Source organism: Lissotriton vulgaris, chromosome 5 (assembly GCF_964263255.1).
Source record: "Lissotriton vulgaris chromosome 5, aLisVul1.2, whole genome shotgun sequence".
Lineage (NCBI taxonomy): Eukaryota > Metazoa > Chordata > Amphibia > Caudata > Salamandridae > Lissotriton > Lissotriton vulgaris.
The window spans coordinates 181,453,943-181,475,117 of NC_141693.1; the positions used below are offsets into that span (position 1 = coordinate 181,453,943).

Below are 21,175 nucleotides of genomic sequence, written 5' to 3' on the forward strand. Positions count from 1 at the left end.
GCCTTTAGTCCGAGGCCTAATAATGAGCCGGCTGGACTATGGCAACGCACTACTTGCATCCAACAATGAGAGTCTCCTGGCTAGACTCCAAGTCCTGCAAAACACCGCAGCCAGAATGGTGCTTGATCTCCCCCCCCCCCGCACACCCTCTGGGCCTAGTCTCAGAATACTTCACTGGCTCCCGATAAGAAAGTGCATTAAATTCAAAGTCTGCTGCCTAGTCCATTAAACCATCAATGGACACGGCCCTAAATACCTAGAGAAGAAACTTGTAAGCTATTGTCCAGCCAGAACCCTTCGGTCCACTAACAAGTCTCTCCTATCTGTCCCTAAAGTTCGCACCGTCAGAAACGGCGACAAGTCTTTCTCCAAATTAGCCCCTGATGCCTGAAATGCTCTCCCCTTCCACATTAGGACCAAGCCCAAACACTTGAAATTTCGAAAAATTCTTAAAAACATGGCTTTTCTAGCTTCCTGGCTCTGCAGTAACTCCTTTTCTCATCTGCAAGCGTTCTGAGACCTACGGGTGATTTATGCGCAATATAAACACAAATACAATATAATACAAATAGATTAATTGCCCCATTATTGAAAAACAGCAGAGGAGCGACAAGGGAGAAAGAGTAGTTTTTAATCCTGAGGGCCTTATTTAGAGTTTGGCTGAAGGAATTCTCCGTCAATATGTAACCGATGGTCTGTCTGCTGTATTGCAAGGGCCATTGGCAATAAACTTGTAGTACGGCGGATGGGATATCCATCACATTTGTGACGAAATATCCCATCTGCCAACCTATTAATAACACACTTAAGACCTGAGTTATAGTTGACGGTAAGGATACTCAGTTGCAACAGCGATAGAGTATCCTTACCGCCATCATATTGGTCCACTCACATTTAAATGCGGGTGAACCATAAGGGGTCAATTAGAATGGCGGACGGACAAAGTCCGTCCGCCATCCTGTCGGGGGACGGGACCACCCGCCACTGGGGCGGAGGTCTCGTGCCTCGAATTAGGATGCACCCGCCACAGTGGCGGGTGCATCCCGCATTTTTAACATTGCGGCGGGCTGCGCTGAAAGCACCGCCCGCCGCAATGATAAAAATGCATGTTGTGCGTTTCAAAGCACAACATGACAGGCACCCCCCCCCCCCCCCTTCATCCTGGTGACCGCGGCATAAAAGGGGAGGATGGTCTTCCCGTCTGCCGCGGTCCCCCCGCCATTGTAGTATGGCGGCGGGGAAATAGTTGGCAGACGGGCACGGATGGCGGAACGATCGCCATCCTAATCAGCCCCTAAGTTTGGCTATGTTGATGAGTACTCCAGTTTGGTGGTCAATATACGTTTGGCGGTGAGTCCATCCTGGTGTCATTTCTTCTATCCGGTGTCATTTATTCTGTTCCACTGGCGGAACGACCGGCATTCTGCCAATTAATAAATCCGGCCCTTAGTCATTATACGCTGGACAGTGTATTTAAGCTGCACGCTCGCACTGAATTACCACTCTCAAAGGGCTGCAAGGGAAAACAATGTGTTAGATTCCTACATGAAGATTCTCATCCAATGGTGTCTAAATTTCAGCTACCAAAACATCATGACTGTTTACCTGCCTCCCTGGTTCTCCTTTCACGTTCTTTATTTCATTAGAACCTGCCTATCTAACATTCTATAATAAACATGAAGAAAACTTAACCACAGCATGATGAAAGTATACTATTGATTCATTAATGAAGAAGGGGTAGGATGGGGCAGATCACTGCATCACCTTTATCAAACAGTGGAGGAGTTGGAAGGGAAGGAGGGTGTGATAGACTCCACACTGTACGATAGGATGGTAATATTAATAGGAAGTACTATCTGTATATTAACCAAGATAGAGCAAAACTCCATAAACCCCACTTATGCATGAACTTAATCAAATTCAAAGAGCAGAACGGGAATCCTACAATGCTACTGCGGTCTCATGCCTGTGCATGTGTGCACACATATGAACATAGTTGCATACATGCAACAAAGGATATGGGAGAACTCACATTTCATCGTACTCTTCTCGATGCTCTATAGTGCACTAACGTTCACAAATAATAACTGAACAGAGAAAAGCACAAGACTGAAAGCAGTAGGCCTTGAAAGTGCCACTGTAAGAGCTCACCTACTATTAAAAGTGTTCTGCTACACTCGAAAGTACACCTCTCTCTAGTATTCATGAGTGTCACCCTATTATTCATAAATGTCTTTGAATGACAGCAGCTGTCTACCTGGATAATTTTGGAGCCCAAGTGCCCATAGCACTCTGGTCAGCCCATGCTAAATTAGTGACATTGGGCAACATGACTAATTCTAGGCTTGGTGATCAATGTCTTGACTTCCAGGGCCCAAACAACCTCAAAACTGAAACAGCCCTGCTGCAGAGTTAGAGTTAGTGCATTGTAATCCCTTGATCCGTTTAATGAATAGGGGAGAGAGAGTCGACTTGGGATCCCAGGGGTGTCATATGGCAAATGTCTGGGCCATTGCTACTGTCAAGTAATTTAGGAAGTCATTGATGGTACCATAAAACTAGGGTACGCCAGAGTGACCGAGGAAGAATCAGGGACCTGATTACCCGCTAAAGAAGTGGTAAATGTCACTTTTCTGGTAGTGCCAAAAATCCCTGAACGAGCTCAGGACGCTGTGTATGGGTATTTCCTGAGTGCTTTGTGGGATAGGAAAAGCAGTGGGGATTTCATGTGGTGAATGGTAGATGCACAGACTCACTTGTGACTCCTTCGGTCATGATGTCGGTCATCTTGCAACAGGAGGAAAGCATTCTCATGCTGAGCTGATCCACCACCAGCACCTGAAAAAACAAGAGACAGGTCTCAGCGGGTAGAAAGCAAAACTGTAAACATACAAAGAATGAGCATCCTCTGCAATCAAGATAAAGAGACACTGTTTGCATTACCTCAAGCACAAGGAAATACAGTTAAACTTACCTATAAAGCTTTTTAGTATCTTCATTTGCATTTTTTGGGATTAAAATATTTCTACACGGAAATGCTCTAGGTAGTTCCAAGTGGAGAGGTGGTAGGTCTGGAAAAGGTCTAAAACTCAATGGAGCGAAGAGATGGTTCAAAACCAGAGAGGTGATGGAGGTGTGCATATCGTATCAGTCACACTGGAACATAGCTGGGGAGACTTTGGGATTAATACGGAGGTAAGGTGACATGATCTACTAGAAAGTACCCAAACAATGTGGCAGAAAAAACATATCTTCTTACTCCATCTTTCTCTAACAATTACAAGCAATAGGTAGTATTTCTAGAATGTTGCTTTGTTTGATGTCTGCCGGAGTTTTGTGACGTAGTGTGACATCATTCACTGAATGGACCCTTTAGAGCAGACGTCTTCAATCTGTGGGGCGCGACCCCCAGGGTGCCGTGGAATCCTGGGAAGGGGGTAGCACATTCCCAAACCTCACTCGCCTGGAATCCAAAACGTTTGTTTTTTCGTCTTGGAAAAAGATAGCTAATTTCGATTGTTAAAATGCTCCAGCTGAGTGTCCTGTACTGTGAAAAGTTTTCATGCCAGGGTGCATTTGTCGCCTGAAAGAAATGCAAATGCTCGCTGTTGGTTAATCTGCAAGCGTAAAGGGTTTGTGAACCGTTACAAACTAATGTAACGTGGTCTATGTCTACTAAGGGGACGGGAGAAAAGTGAATACTGAAGCTGCCCTAGCAAATCTTGACGAGCACTGTTGTAAATGTTCCGAGACTTCATGTTTTTTTCTGTTAATCTTGCCTCTTGGACTGCCCTGCCACATGCTGATCAGTAGCATGTAATTTCAGATTTTACTACTTCCAGTGGGTAGACCTTTGACGGTGCTTCTGAAGCTAGAAATGCATAGCTTTAACTCAGCCAGTCCAAATGTTAAACCACCTGCTCTTCCTTCCCTGTTTGCACTCACGCTCTAGACTTTACCCATTTAAAAGGAATTGGCTGTCGAGTTTAGAAGTTGTCTCAAGCTTTAAATTCTTGGCCATCTTTTGGCAGAAGTCAAATAAATGGCCTATTAAATGACTGATCAAGCCCATAGGACCTTCGTTTTTTTTGTGCGGAAAAACAAGAGACCATCAAAGTACTTAAGTGAAAAGTGAATGTGACTAACTTCATGAAGACCAACCAGGTCACCAGGCAGCAGGACGAGAGCCCATGTTGAAGGGATTGCATGTTGGGTAAGCATCTTGTTATGGAGGATGGATTGCTATAGTAAAATGCAAGCGCTAACATGGTACATTTTAATGACATGGTACATGGCATTTGAAATATAGGTAAATTAATGACAGGGTGGCCTGATACTACTAAAGTAGGTGTTTTCGCTGACCCTGGGTCAAAGCAATAGCTTTTTAACAGTGACTACTGTTTTTCTCTGCCCCTGTACCTAGTGTTCATCTTGTACTTTTCCTTCCTCCTAGCTCCCAAATGTAGGGTGCACTATCAAAGTCGTCGTTTTAAGTGCAATATATGGCATGGCAGAAATTTTTTGCCAGGGCCAAACCTTTCCTATACCAGTCACATGGCTGGTGCAGGCTACTTAAAAATATCAACTTAAGCTTTACATTTTGTGATGGTGATTCTCATAGAAAAGCACTGAATTATGTTATAGGCACTTATAATGAATAACTTCAGTTTAGTAACAGCAAAAAGCATGGTTCATGGACTCAATTAGTAATTTAAAATTTAAACCAACAAGAAACTGATTTGAAAATACTTGTGTAGCATTTTCAGACAATGCTGGGACATGTAAATTGCTTTTGCAAAGGAACAAAGGACCCTGCCTGGGGGGATGGGGCTGTGCCCAACTACAATGAACAGCCCCTGTTAAGGTTGATGTAACTCTCACAATGCCATTTGTGAAGTAGCCAGAGTGGCAGTAAAGCCATTAGGGGAGAAAACCCTGTCACAACTCTTTTCTTTGGAAGTTAATTCCTGCAGACACATTGGGAGTTAGATTCTGACATCTTAACTTTGGACAGATGCACATTACTATTTAGTGCCAATCCCCCAGGGAGTGATGCATAGCTGGGTAGGGATACCTGTGGAAAGATTCTTAATTGTTCAGAAGTCCTCTCCACCCGGGGGGCGTGGCAAACACCATGGCGTGCTAAGACGTGCGGCTCCGGAGCTCCCGGCGAGCTGCCCAGATATCCGACTTTAAAACCACCCAAATCGCCATCTAAACACTGGAATCTGATCGGGGGGCTCTTGTGCCCTTCGAGAGCGAAGACTGGAGAGGAATTTCTGTTCGCAGCGCTTTCTACACGGATTTTCCGACATCGCTCTGAGCGCCAAGCCGAAGGCAAGATGGCGGCCACGACGCGCGGAGAGCGGCGGAGGAATTGACACCCGACCTCCCCTCTCGGAGAACGTGCCCCGCATCTGGGAGAGAGGGCGACACTGACAGTCTATCTGTTGCTAGATCCGGACGTCCAAGATCTGGACGCTAGAAAACTCAGAAGGAGGTCCCTCCTCCCTCCCCCGCCAAGATGGCGACAGCAGAGCCCGCGAGGTGACACGAGCGGCCTGGAGCCTTGCCGGAGGTCCCTGGCCACAGTCCCGAACACTGCTGCCTGTTACTTGGAGCTCGGAGGTCCAAGGCCTGGTTGTAAGCACCGGAGGAGGAGCGCCGCGGCTACGACAGTCACCACCTGCAGAGCGGGGAAGACCGAGACCCGCGAGGCCCTTGTGACGACACTCTCCAGCCCGTCCGGAAGATGCCATCCTTTCGACCGGTGGGCCCAACGCAACGCCTTGGCAAAACATGGGCAAGAAGGAGATACTGCCCAAAGGGCCCAAGCAAGGGCCGATGGACAATTATGCTGCGCCACGTCTGGTGACGGAGGGCCTTCCTGCTGCGCCCGAACCGCGCTCGGATACCGCATTGCTTATGGAAGCCATTCAGGCCTCGCGAACGGATATCCAGGAATCCAGAGCAACCCTGGAGGTTAAGATTGGCAAGGTATGTTCGGGGGTGACACTTCTGAGGCAGGACTTCCGAAATTTGTCAGACAGGGTCACCTCCACAGAGACGCGGATGGGCGAGGCCGAGGATTCGATCACAACTTGCTCCTATTAAACAGACCTATTCCGCTAGAAAACGTCCCTCGGCCCCTTGGTACTCCGACTCTCTCAGATCTCTGAGGCAGGGATGTAGGAGACAAGAGAGGCTCCGGAGAGTTAATCTAGACCCTGATGAAAAGATCAAACACAAACTCCTACTTAAAGATTATAAAATTGCGGTGCTCGCAGAAAAAAAATCACATTTCTCTAAACTGACTGCTTCCCTCACCTCCTCCAGGGAACTATTTAAAATTGTTGACTCTCTGTCAGTTTTGCAAGCCCCCAGTCCGGTAACAGAATCTCAGGAGCTATGTGACCAGATATCAACCTTCTTTCACACAAAGATAGCTGATATTTACACCAGCTTAGAAGCTTGCAACCAAGCATTAGGATCCCCCCTACCCCTCCGCCCTATCCTCTTACCGAAGACCCGACAGAGTCACCACAGGGTAGCTCTCTTACTTTCCCCCTGATCACATTAGAGCAACTCAACGAGTACTTGGATAGGCTTAAATCAGGCTCCCCTCTTGATCCCTGCCCTCTTAAGGTCTTCAAAGAGTGCAGAGATGTTCTACTCCCTGTGTTCCTGGAAGTCATCAATCTGGCCATCCATCAAGGTGTTTTCCCGACCCTCTGGAAAATGGCCATAGTTAAGCCCCTTCTTAAAAAGGCCTCACTTGATCCTAGGATCCTTAAAAACTTTCGGCCTATCTCACTACTCACAGCACCCGCAAAAATGCTAGAGGCCCATTTAAATCACCATCTGAGTGCCTTCCTGGAGAACTCCAGCCTTCTCGATCCCTCTCAGCACGGCTTTCGCAGGTCTCACAGCACTGAGTCCGCCCTGACTGTCGTCACCAATAACATCCGTGCTAAGGTCGACAGTGGCCAGGCTACACTTCTGGTCCTGCTCGACCTTACTGCCGCTTTCGACACCCTATCCCCCTCCATCTTAGTCGAACGGCTCAAGGAGATAGGAGTGGACGGACCTGCACTCAGTCTCTTAAAATCTTTCCTGGATGGCCGTGCACAGAGGGTCAAGCTGGGTGACTTTCTTTCCCCAGCCAAGCCTGTGCAGTGCGGGGTGCCTCAGGGTTCGTCCCTGAGCCCCACGCTCTTTAACATTTACGTTACACCTCTTGCCAGACTTGTAAGATCGTTTTGGCTGGAAGTTCTCTCCTATGCTGACGACACTCAGATTATGGTCTCCCTTTCTCAAACGGTTGAAACTACATCTCGAAACTTCAGGAATTGCATGGAATCGGTTGCAAACTGGATAGTGAGGAATTCCCTTAAATTGAATGGGGAAAAAACGGAGGTGTTGATTTTCGGAGGCAAGGAGGAGATCTGGTCAATGAATTGGTGGCCTTCTTCTTTAGGAACCTGTCCACTGCCCTCTCAATCTGCCTGGAACCTAGGCGTCATCTTTGATACCAAACTCTCCTTTCAAAAACAAGTCAGCAGAACGACCTCCACCTGCTGTGGTGTTCTCAGAACTTTGAGGAGATTAGTTCATTATCTTTCCACCGATGCCCGTAAACTGGTTACGACGGCCCTAATCTCCTCAAGGCTAGACTATTGTAACTCACTGTACCTGGGAATTAACAAATCCCAGATACAGCGTTTGCAAACAGTTCAAAAAGCAGCAGCCCGTTTTGTTACTGATGCCCCGAAACTCGCCTCAGCCACTCTTATTAGGAAGGACCTTCACTGGCTTCCTATCCAGGCCAGAATAGAGTTCAAGGTCTTATGTCTCACCCATCGTGCCTTGCACGGGCTTGTCTCTGAAGACATTAAACCCCTGGTAACTCCGTATGTCTCGGGAAGGGCACTTCGGTCAGCCAATAAACACCTTTTGCTTGTTCCTAAAACCAGCAAAGCCAGATGGGGCAACAGAGCCTTCACCTCTTGTGCTCCTAAAATTTGTAATACTCTTCCGGCTGAGATTAAGGAACTCACCTCCCACCCCCTCTTCCGAAAGACTCTGAAGACCTGGCTCTTCAGGCAGGCCTACAACTGATCTTCCCTCCCGTCTTTCACCAAACAGCTCTTTATTCCATCTCTAGCGCCTTGACGCCCTTGGGCAAAGTAGCGCTCAACAAATTCTCTATTACTCAACTCAACTCAACTCAACCTTTCGGAAAGATATGGTGGAGCTCAAGGCATCCCATCGCCAACTGCTCTGGAAGGTGGACGACGCCGAAAACAGAGCACGGCGGAACAACCTCCGCTTTGTCGGCTTTAGAGAAGGGATCGAGAAGTCGGATATGGTGTCCTTCCTCCACACGTGGCTAATGGAAACCTTCCCAGCTGTACAATTCTCGCCCTGTTTCATTATAGAAAGGGCACATCGGGCACTTCTTGCAAAACCTCCGGAGGGAGCGAGACCGCGACCGGTCATTGCCCGTTTTCTGAACTTTGCCGACAGAGACTTGATTCTTAGGGAGGCGAGGAAGATGGGAGAGATCCGGCTAGAAAACGCACATATCATGATATTCCCGGACTATAGCCAGGAGGTCCAGAAACAGAGGAGATCGTTTGATACGGTAAAGGCAAAGCTTAGAGACTTAAAGATTCCCTACATGCTCCTCTTCCCGGCCAAACTTAAGGTGATATACAAGGAACAATCCCTCTTCTTCACACACCCGGAAGAAGCATGGCAATGGTTAGAGGAGCGCCCGATCCTAAACAGTAGAGAACAAGCTGGGCGAGACTTATTGGATAGATCCCTGCGAAATGCAACCAACTGGGAAATACCGAAGGCACAGAGACTGAAATCTAGGAGATCTAAGAGGCAACCTCCGGCGATGCCCTACAGAGGCCGGGGCACTGGAAATGCGAGGAAAGGGCGCTCGGCCTCCCCAAAAGGTGCGGCAGCGACAGGATCAAGATTTGCCGCTCTACGATCCAATACGCGCTCGGAGGGTGAGGACGAGGAAGGACTTGATAGTCGCACATCTGGAGGCGAAGACGGCGAGGATGGGAGTCAATCTGTACATCCGTTGGTGACTGAGATCCGGGTGATGGAACAAGACTTGTCTGGACAACATAGTGCACCCGAATCCGAGACCCAAGACTCTAAGTCGCAATCGATGGTGGCTCGGGTCATAGATACAAAGGAGTTGATGTCCCCTCAGAACAATGGTGAATTTGGAGAATGAAAAATGGCAGCCGTCTCTGGGAAGCACGCAAGTTGACACGCCTCCCTGTTTTTATAAGTTTTACGTTTTTTTGGGTGCAGTGAAGGGAGGGTTTGGCGGGTGGCGACAGGCCTACTCTTACGGAAAGTTATGTCCTGCTCTGGGATAGGACTGGAAGGGGAGGGAGGTGGGGAGGAGGGTGGGGGAAGGGGTTCTCAAGTTTGTTTCACGGGGGGTCCGGGTGGGGACAGTTGGGGGGGGAATGTTTCAGTTGGAAAAATGCAGCAACACGCACTGAACATCCACAGCACCTGCACGCGCCAGAGTCTTAACACATGCAATCACCAAGTATTCCAATGGCAAGTACCGTAGGCACCCCACATGAGGGAGGCAAGAGATTGAACATCCTGACATGGAATGTCAATAGTCTGGGCTCCAAGATCAAGAGAGGCCTAGTGAATGCTTACATTAAAAGGGTAGACCCGGACATCATCTTCTTGCAGGAGACACACCACAAGGGCACACAATGCGCCTTCATTGCTAGAGGTCGATACAGGGTTCTGGCACATGCGGGGTATACATTGGATTCCAGAGGGGTGGCAGTCATCGTAAAAAAGACTTCACCATTCAGCATCACCCGCACTTGGCTTGACTCTCAAGGAACATACGCGGGAGTTCAGGGCACTTGGAACAGACGCACTTATACCCTCATCTCTGTCTATGCACCACCAAAACTACAGTCCCGTACACTCACAGCGCTTGCTAACATACTCTTAGACACAGCTGACACTGTACAAGCAGTGGGAGGCGACTTTAACGATGTTATGGATTCCGGCCTCGATAGATCTGGAGACACTGCGAGAGGCGAGCACCAGACCACAATATGCAACCAAATGTCTACTATAGGCCTTACAGATATATGGAGGTGGCTCCACCCGACACAGCGAGCCTACTCGTACTACTCTGGGGCACACAGGGTGTTCTCGCGATTTGATTATGTCTTTATGTCCCGCCAGTATTTGGGGGCGGACGCCACTGCAGAATATAGGGCTAGGGGCATATCGGATCACTCGCCATTGTATGTGAGGGTGGGACAGAAGCAAGGTGGGGACACGGGTTCCTGGCACTTAGCGGCCCTGGATCTGCAAAACACGACCATACTGAGAGGCATTCAGGCGGACATTAAGGTGTATATCGCAGAAAACGAGGGTACGGTAGACTCCAGTGTTACCCTCTGGGATGCCCTAAAGCCAGTACTGAGAGACAGGATAAAGTCCAGACTGGGGGAGGAAAGACGGAGTCTCCAGGCAGAGGTCGCTGCCCTAGAACAGACTGTCCTAAAATGGGAGAGGGATTATCTGACCCATAAAAACACCAAGACTCTCAGGAGACTCCTGGATGCCCAAAAACAATATAGGGAACTGATAACCAATGAGGCGAAGACCCAGTCCCTTGCCACTCTCCCCAGATTATATGATGTAGGGGATAAGTCAGGAAAACTCTTAGCGTGGCTCAGTAAAAAGGAGCGGGCGGCACGGTGGATAGACAGTATAAATACCACAGATGGCACCGCTGTTAACAGCGATGCTGCGATAGCGGGAGCTTTGGCTACTCATTATGAACAGTTCTACGCAGCTCGTGCCCTTGCAACCCAGGAGGAAGCCTTACAATATTTAGACGATACGATCCTACCGGTCCTACCCCCCGAGACTATGGAGGACCTGGAGGCAGACATAACGGCGGATGAAATCACAAACGCCATCGCCAGGTTGAGACCGGGCAAAACCCCTGGCCCTAATGGCTTCCCAGCGGAGTTCTTTAAACGTGCGGCGGATCTTCTGACCCGCCACCTTCGAGGCCTCTTTGCGTATGCCTTCAAGGAGGGAGAGCTCCCGTCAGATTTTGCTCAGGCGACAATCGTCCCAATCTATAAAAGAGGGCAAACCACGAGAGGACTGCGCCTCCTATCGGCCCATTTCCCTGCTAAATACGGAAGTGAAGCTGTTAGCAACCATCTTGGCGGTCCGCCTAAGAGAGGTCATTACAGGTCTGGTTCATCTAGATCAATCAGGCTTTCTACCAAATAGAGCAACTAAACTGAACCTTAGAAGAACACATAACTGGCTACAAGAGGTGAAGGGGCGTAGTGATCCACATTGGCTCCTCTCCCTAGATGCCGAAAAGGCGTTTGACGAGGTGCACTGGCCCTTCCTGTTTGCGGTGCTCCGCAAGTTCGGTTTCGGGCCAAATTTTATTAAATGGGTACAGCTTCTCTACGCCGCTCCGAGGGCCAGGGTGAGAGTGAACGGGATACTTTCACATGAGTTCCAGATTCAGAGGGGCACTCATCAGGGATGCCCCCTATCCCCCCTCCTCTTTACGCTCACCATTGAGGTGCTAGCAGCCAGGATCCGACAAAACGAAGACATCCACGGCTTTGCGAGCAAAGATACCAACTCAGCAACAGAAAAAATCTCGCTATACGCAGACGACGACTTGCTCTACATAACCAGACCAGAAACCTCAGTCCCAGAGCTCTTCAGAGAACTGGAACAATACGGCGGACAGGCAGGACACAAAATAAACTGGCATAAGTCCGTACTTTATGACCCGGGGGGACACAACCAGTGGGGGAGGTTGCCTGAAAACCTATTGACAGCCACAGAAGGTTTCAAATACCTCGGGATTTATATCACCGTGAACGCGACCCTCTCGTTCCATAGAAACCTGGAACGGATCATGACTAATGCGGTGGCAGATATGGACAGATGGCGACAGCTCCCTTTAACGCTACTGGGCAGAGCGGCCATGTACAAAATGATCATCCTGCCGAAATTCCTCTATGCTCTGCAAAATGAGTATTATCCGATACCAGCGACGGTCTTCCACAGTTTACATGCGGACCTGAGATCCTTCCTTTGGCTAGGCAAACATGCCAGGGTGGTTCTGTCCACGCTTCAAAGACATCAATATAGTGGGGGGATCTCGCTTCCCAACCTAGAGGCCTACTATTGGGCAGAACACCTAACACCAATAAATGATTGGCTACACGCCCCGGCAGACCACCCAACCTACGTTCTGGAGAGAACAAAACTATCATCAAAAAACCTACTGTGCTATCTCTACAGGACCTTTAGAAGGGCACCCCTCCTTTCGGCCACGTGCATAACACTTACTGCATGGACGAAGGCCACCAGACGCATGGGATGGGATAAAAGGCCCACACGACAAACTCCGTTGTGGCACTGCCAGTGGTTAACGGAACTAAACAAACTGAGAGGTTTCCAAAGGTGGGATGACATTGGCATTTCTACTATTGGGGATGTGATAGCCAAGGGGGAGTTAAAATCTTTCCAAGCTCTTAGATCAGACTTCGGGCTACATACTACACAATATTTCAAGTATCTCCAACTATGACACGCTTGGCGAGCTCAACACATCACACTCACAGACATCCCAGAATATGCACCGCTGGAGGGGAGACTCCTTCAAGAGCAGATAACGGAAAAAGCGGTCTCCCTGGCGTATAAAACGTTAACTAACCATATGCTAGAGGATCTGGCAAAACTCAGGGCTACGTGGGAGGCTGAGGTTGGTGAGATGGAAGACCTGGACTGGAAAATAGTGTTGATGCATCCCCGGGAGGTGGCAATCAAGTCATGCTTACGGCTTATTCAATTCAATGTACTCCACCGAACTTACTACGATAGGTTACGGCTAAGCAAAATGGGGAGGGTGGAGGACCCGCGATGTCTTAGATGTCATCAGGGAGAAGGGGATTTTTACCACACACTATGGACATGTGACATAATACAAACATACTGGACACAAGTATTCAAGGATCTAGAGGAGGTGCTAGGGGCCTCGATCCCGCAAGATCCCAGGCTGGCCCTGCTGGGCATGACTACCGAGGTGGACCTGACCTGCCCACTCCTTACATTTTTAGTGCTTGCATTGGTAGTTGCAAAGAGGGACATCGCAAAACACTGAGGAGCGCCGGATCCTCCAGATCTGGAGGAATGGAGGAGAGGGTTGGATCTGTATATGGCGGCTGAGAGGGTGACCTATAAGGCTAGGGGATGTCCCAAAAAATTCCGCAGGGTCTGGTCCAAGTGGAGACAATATCATGGGCTTGATGGGGGGCTGTGAGGGGGGGCGGCCTGCGGGGAGTATGAGACGGGACACCGGAACCTCTCTACAAAGGGTACGATGATACATCCTAAACTTGCAGAATACTGCAGGGCATTTGTGATCTCTGGTTCAGAACTGTGAAGGACATTGCTGGCAATAGAGAGACAAGGGGGGGAATGAAAGTGTAATTGCTGCTATTTTTCTTTTGTGCAAATGTGTTGAGGATATCCAGCTTATGTTCTTGTTCGTTAGGGGGGGTGGGAGGGGCTCAGTAACAAAAAAGGAAAAAAGCAGATACTAGGAATGCCCGTTGAAAGCCTACATTTATATGTGGAACAGAGCCTGCAGTGCTCAATCATGACTCGCCGCCCAACCTTCGGGATGTGGGCTAAATGGCCGTGTATCCTTCTGTTGACTATGAGATGTGATAATTGTGATGTATACCTGAAACACCTGATTGATTGTCCGTGGCTTCCTGTGAATCTGCAATAAAAATTATAAAAAAAAAAAAAAGAAGTCCTCTCCACCCATAAACTCATAAACTCTAAACTGGCATTGTGGCTACCATACTGAGTGCTATTGCCACCTGAGGAAGGTGAGCGCACACCTGCTGAACCAAAGGACTGGAACTGTGCACTGAGGCTACTGGTTTACCTGTGGAGAGAACCCCTAAGGGCTGGACCTGCTCCCACTTAATCACAGGATAGAAAAGTGGACTCCAAGGGCTAGTTGGCTTGCACCCTGTTAATGCCCTAGGACAAAGATCTTCAATCTGTGGGGCGCGACCCTCAGGGAGACCGTGGAATCCTGGGAAGGGGGTCACACATTCCCCAACCTCACTTGTGCCTGGAATCCAAAACGTTTGCTTTTGTCTTGGAAAAGGATGGCTAATATCGATTGTTAAAATTATCCAGCTGAGGGTCTCCTGTGCTGTGAAAAGTTTTCATGCCAGGGTACCTGGTTGCCTGAAAGAAATGCAAATATGCTGTGTTAGTTAATCTGCCAGTGTAAAGGGTGCTTGGGACCCATGAATCATTACTAGCTTTGTGATGACAAAGATTTGCTTTTTTTTGTGGTAGTGCAAAGCGTTAAAAACTGGACTGTGAAGTGCTTGCTTTTAATCATAACTGTATTTACACAGCCCTTAGTACCCCTAAAGAGCTGATGAAGAGACAGATAAGTAAAAAACAAAATAGCATGACACAAGCCCTGGTATTACTAAAATCTGTATTTTGTAAGCATCATTTTATCATAAAACTATTTACAAATTTTGTATAATTCTATCTTCTACTGTGGGTAATGCAATGCAAGTATAAAATATGACTTACATATTCACAGTGCTTTTTGTCACATGCTGTGACCTTGTAGCGCTAAAAATACACAAGTCACTATTCTCCAATGAACCAACCAAGGTTTAAATTTGTGGCTTTCTGGTTACACACAGACCTCTGCAGTGCATTAACTAATAGAGGTTTCATAATGTACTACAGTGTATTTCCCACTGCGTAAAAACCTTTAAAAATTTCGTTTTCATTTATGCCGCCCATTACTTTAAATGTAGGTGCCTGAAAGTGAGAGACCCGAAACTTTTTTTGACTCTCCGGCGGCACAAGCCTCTCAACCATACCTATGAGGCAGCGCAAAGTATCCCTACATGGCTTTGCATATCCTCATGGATATGGAGTATGGCAAAACATCGCAAATTACTACGTTGCCTTACTCTGCATCAAGGAGGTATTCCATAGGGGTTACATGGGGGTTCCCATGGATTTTGACGCAGTCCCATATTTACAAAATCATGTAAACCTGAGGCAGCGCCAAAAATGTACGCCTCCCCAGGGGAGGCGTAACGAAGAGAAATGTTTTTATTTCTCCTCGTTTTTTCCTCTTTTCATGTGTGCTGCTTTCTGCAGCTCCCATAGAAGGAGGAAAATGCCTCTCTAGATTGTTTTTGTGAAGGAAGGTGCACCTTCCTGCTCAAAAGCAAACCTGCCCATGTTGGTGCCAGGCAGCAATTTGTGCGCCAACGCAAGGAGAAAGTGATGGAGCAAGGATTCGCACGTAAAGCGACTTGCTCACATTCATGAACCTCGTCTAACCTTTAATAAACATTAACCAATCCTGTCCGTCTTAATTTTCACCTTTTCCAGTACACGCGGGTGCCCGAGAGAAGCTCGCATCTATGTTTATTAATTGTAATGATGCTTGCACTACTGAATGGCCGCTTCGCAGAAATCCAGTCTGCGCATGCGTCGGTCATACCCATGTGATGTGACGCACTCGCACTTTGGAGGGATATTGTTGCTCATGCGCATTGTTGCTAAAATGGCCGCGTGTCTTTAACCATGCTCTCTGCTTGCTCAAGCTGCTTCTGCATATCTGTCTTTCCCGCATTAACCCTCAATGCTATAGATATTACACAGTAAGGGGTGCAGTGAAGCTTATTCATGGTAGACAGTGTATTCATTTTTTCTGTGTTTCTAATTTGTTTTCGCTTACTTTTCATGTACCGCGTATTTGGGGCCTGGGAGTGGGGAGCGACGCCATATTTGAATCCTCCCACAACCCTGTCACGTGATGAGGGAAAAGCCGAACCGCGCAGAAGCAAACCCAAGCCAGCTGGCTCCTGAAGCTGAGATGCGCCTGAGAACATCTTCCATGCTCTGGGAAGAGAATTCGGCTGTACTACATTTGATACAAATGTATAAGTCCTATGAGTGTCCTATTGTCTTACACCTTTCTCATACCCTGGGAACTGGAATGCAAGGGGTGGGTACTGAAAAATGAATATTAATTATGTGAACATAGAATTTTGGGAGGTGAAAATGACCTAACCACCTCTCTTGACCAATTGAAAGATGAGACCTTGTCGCTTGCAACATTTGTGGGTGGTCTAGGGGTCCCAAAACCGTATAACTAGTCTAGTTTTAGCTTAGAAAATTGTCCGACTTGTCCGAGTAGCTGACCTGTCACTGACCCTACGAACTCTATAGGCGATTGATACAGAGCGCTGCAGAGCACTCTGTCCGTATTTTCCACAAACTCCAAGGGGTGGAAATAGTCTTAAGTGCTGGCGAAGCACTTTGCTGGGAGATTCGAAAACCCAATCGGGGTTACTGGCGGATTCCGTGCAGAGAGGGGGTAATGCAGGCGTTCCATCCGAAGCTGCAGGTGTTGGTCGTGCCCTTTGATGAGCCCATTCCTGACCCAAAACCTGAGGGGTATCCTGTCCAGACTGTCCTGAGCTGTACCTGCTCGCCTACTGGCATTTCCGAATCCTTGAGGGTCCTTGTCCCTGCCTATTCCCACACTGACCCGTGGCCAGGGTTAGTCCTCATTCTGTCCTAGGTAAATATACAAGTGGGTGTCTGTCTAACTATACTCTTACTTTTCCTTTTCTTAATAAAGCACTCTTGCCTGTGATAATCTACTATCACCCTTTCGAAAGTAACTTCATGCAAATTGTTTATTAGTAATGTTCCATTTTTCCCCCTACCTATAGGATATTATTAAACTGACTGCATATTTTAGCATGTTCCAATATCCCTTCCCTTTAGTATGGTTGCTGTGAATTTAGTAAGAATAGCATAAGGTTTAGGACTTAGTTTAAGAATAAGTACACATATTAGGTCTGTCTCACGCCCTTGCCTTGGCTTAAAATCATACTGAATAGCATGTTCCACTTTGCTCATACCCTGAATATTCCTTAGTAATCGATGGTGCTTGCCTTAATCCATAGCTACACACTTGTTATGATTATCTGCCTGTTACTTACGGCATACTCATTCTAAACTGAATTCATATAAACTCTTTAAACCTCATCAGGTGTCTGTGGTCATTACGTATCACCTAGTGTTATTAAATGTACTGCATGTGTAAGGTATCTTTCTCCTTGTAGGAATCTTGCTACTTGTCCACTGCTAGCTCCTGATCCATCAGGAGTAATGTGCCTGTGGTAAGTCAGGTACATGAATAGTAAGTGGTGAGAGAGTCACCCCCCCGAATTACTCATAGTAGCGTGTGGAAAAATCACCCGGTTCACGAAAACACTGTCATTTATAAGCACGCCAGGGCCCAGTGCGTGGAAATTGGTAGAAAAAGTGACCCGGGTGAACTGCGCGCTCTATCAGTAATTTTCTGGTAGCAGACTTATGGTTAGGACTAGTGAAGATAGGTAAACAAGATAGTTAAATAAATAAACCGTGAAAATAAAATGTGCTGCTAAGAATTTTTATATTGATTGCATTGCTTCAAATATTGCGCAAATGTTTTAAGGATTTTTATATGTGAAAGATTTTGCATTGCTGCTATAAGTATTATATGTAATATTAACAAAATTGTCTGTGAGCGTTCAGTGTAGTCCGAATCCCCGGGGAAGTCTATAGCTAATGGTGAGCAGAATCCGGTTGGCTGATGAGGTCGCTTGTCGTGAGTTATTAGTGCATGGTTAGGAAGAACTGGAAGCGCTAATTAGGATTCTCTTTCTGAACATTGAATAAATGATAGTGACGAGACTGCTAATAGAAACTTTAGTCTGATATCACCTAGAAAGGGTCACACTAGAGGAGTAATAGGGTCTCCGAAGCTTGAATGGTAAGCAAGGTAGTCCGCTGGTGAAAGCCTGACTTAGTATATATCCCGGAAAGAAGTGGATAAGTCAGGGAAGTAGCAGGTTCTATATTGCGCATGTGGGAGGTTAGACAGAGAAGTCTACCCGAAGTGAATGAAAAGTAGACAGAAGTGGTTTACTTGTAGTGAAAGAAAAACTTTCTCTCTTTTTAGAACACTCAGACACAGCGGCAAACGTTACGTGTTGTTAACTAAGTTTAGCACTTGCACTTTGAGAAAAATTCAAAGTTACCGTTACCTTGTGAAGGAGGGAGTCAGTCGGAAGGCTGCTCTGACGTCACTCCGTGTCGCGCTGGTATTGGTCAAGACAGCGGGCGTGTAGTGAAGCTGAAATTGTAAGGGAGGGGTGAGTGCCGGAGCGTGAGACCGCGTCTCGCGAAAGGCCGCGCACCCATTGGACAAGGGCTTTTGTAATCACTGTGTTGATTGGTTGTCGCGAAATAAAAGTCGCGCTAGCATTGGAAGCACAAAGGTAAACAAAATTAATCAAGCCGAGTTAGAAGCGAGTCTGGAAAGGTGTATGTGGTATCCTGAATTTTTGCCTAATCCTCAGAATCTAGGTTTTTATAAGGAGCAGATGCTAAGAGGTAGACCTCACAATATGTACGGAGGAAAGAGAAAATTGTCATTTGCCGAAAAGATTATAAACTATTTCAAGAAAGACAAGCCAATACGAACCAGGGAAGGTGTGATCATTCCACCTCCAAATACTCCCGCCTCCTTCATGATGTTTGACAAAGGGTACCATACCTGTGTATGGTTGGAGAACTGGGTGAGATACACAGAAGACGATGGAGTCTTAGCTTTTCCCGTTAATGGTACCTTTAATGGTAGGATCCTGTTTAACTTAAGAACCCGAATGAATGAATTGCATCCCCGACCTAGATTAACTCAATATGAAGCCTTAGAGGAGTGGGAAATTGAAGCTCTAGAACGAGACAGACCCCGAATGGATAAGGGAGTGAGTAAGTGGTATCCAAAGGTCCAAAAAGAAACTAAAGAGCAGAAAATGAAACAGTGGAAACAGAATATGATGGTTGAGGGGTTGTTTCCAATGATGGGGGTACTCGAACAAGAGAAAGGGAAATGTACAGAGAAAACCCGCCACTTAATGACCGTGGGGGACTCAGAAGATGAACACCTAGAGGATTTGTTGATGAAAAACCCCCCTCCCTATGTTGCAGAGTCCGAACCTATGAGTCCACCGAACCCGTTCTCTAAATATCCCAGGTATCGAAGGGCCAGTGAGACAGACGTAACTAGTACTGAAAGTAAAGCCAGGGATGGTGATGGGTTTTGCAGACCTAGTACTGCGATTCCAAATTATCGCCCTTTTGGGGAAGACCGACCAAGTTTGGTCCTTCCAACTGCCCCAAATATTTACCCTACATTGGTACCCCAAGTGATGCATGACAATTCTTCAGAAAGGGTTTTGCGTGAGCGAGAAAGGGAAGCCCTGAACAAACAGCGAATTGATCTAATTCAGACCATAGCCCAGATAAATCCCAGTCCGGATTCATTGACTATCCCGGTAACTATTGGGCCTGCTATACCTCTTTATGGGGATAGACTGACTAGTCCAAGAACTCCTATTATAACTCCAACTGTACCAACCCCTACCGTTCCTCCCCCGAGAAAAGAGCCGCTCATAGTCGATGACCAAGAAAGCGAATGTGAGTCTGTGATTTCCTTAATGGATCTGCCCATAAGGGAACCAGGAACAAGTGTGCCAAGGGCAAGGAGTCAAGCCAGAACAAAAGAGGTCCTGATTGAAACCACATCAGGGGTCAGGAGTGCCACTGTGGTAACTCCAGAAGAGTTGGATAGATGGACCAAAGAGTTAGGAAAGGACACACCCCAACCAAAACCCTTAGAAATTTATCAACTAAGGATAGAAATAGAGGAACTATTGGCCGGTAATATAGGATTGGACAGGTTAAACTCCTTTAATGAAGACGAATTACTGTTTATCAGCAAAAACCTTACCCGGAACACTAGATTGCTCCATGAGAGATTAATGGACACTGCCACTGACATGGGAATTGATGTTAGTCGTTCCAAAGTTCTTCTGAAACCTTACAGAGCAGACTTTTCTGACAGGGACTTAGAGAACATGAACATGTCAGGAAAACAAACCCAAATAAAGGAATTACTGAAAATCCTACAGAAATGGGGAGACGTGGAGAAATGGAAAACCCGGTGGGCAAAGAAAAGGGAGGATAATAAGGCTAAAACCCCGACCTCAGAATATGTACTAAAAGAAGTAGGTCCAGCAGAAAAATTGTGTCCCATGAGAGAGGTACCTGGGGGGAAATATGTCCACGTCCCTTGGTCCCGACAAGACATTGTGTCATTTACTAATGACTTTCCAAAACTGCGGGAGAAACCAGTCGACTGGTACAGACAGGTCGAGCGTTTCATAAAGGTTCAGAAATGTCTTCTGAAAGACCTGGATGGGTTTTTCGACATTGTGGTGCCTGTAGATTTGTGGACCGAATGCAAAATCGAAATCAATTGGCCCAATGATGAATATGAGCGAGACCCCAAAACCGGAGCTCCCACACCAGAGGTAATGAGAAAGTATGATCAAGTCATACAATACCTGAAGAAAAAGGTGCCCGCGAAAGAAACTGATTAGACCCGAATAGATAGAACTACCCAAGAGCGCGATGAAACCGTCCACTCTTTTTATGAAAGGTTACTGCAGGTGTTCAAAACTTACAGTGGAATCGATAATGTGGACATGAAAGACATGACTCATTTCAGTTACCGATTCGTGTTAGGATTGAGACCCGAAATATCCCAGTGGATACGAGATAATAAAATCAGCTGGCAAGGTAAGCCCATAGATGATGTCCTAAAATATGCCAAGTATTGCGAAGATGAAATAGAGAACAAAAAGAAGGCCCTTAAAGAAAAGGTTATGCGGGCACAAGTGAAATTGGCAGAACAGCAAGAAAAACAGTTAAGTAAATTGAATAGTAATAATGTGCAAAGTCCCACTGCTGGGGGAGGGGGAAAACCCCGGGTAAAAATGAGTCGGGAAGAGGCTATGAAGAAATTCCCCTGTCACGGGTGCGGTCAGATAGGGCATTGGAGAGACGAATGTCCACATTTGCAGGCTGGTAATGCCCCTGTAAATGGTTTAAATCCACAGGTGCAGAAAGAGGGGACACG

General features: G+C 47.0%; 1 protein-coding gene across 2 annotated transcripts in view; it reads right to left on the minus strand.

Annotated features, from left to right (window-relative positions):
• Positions 1–21,175, minus strand: part of STXBP1 (syntaxin binding protein 1) — a 273,418-nt gene that overhangs the window by 93,303 nt on the left and 158,940 nt on the right. For both annotated transcript variants that reach the window (XM_086921113.1, XM_086921114.1), the window contains exon 3: positions 2,757–2,838. In XM_086921113.1, coding sequence (XP_086777239.1) covers positions 2,757–2,838 — 82 coding nt within the window. The remainder of the gene's footprint in view (positions 1–2,756; positions 2,839–21,175) is intronic.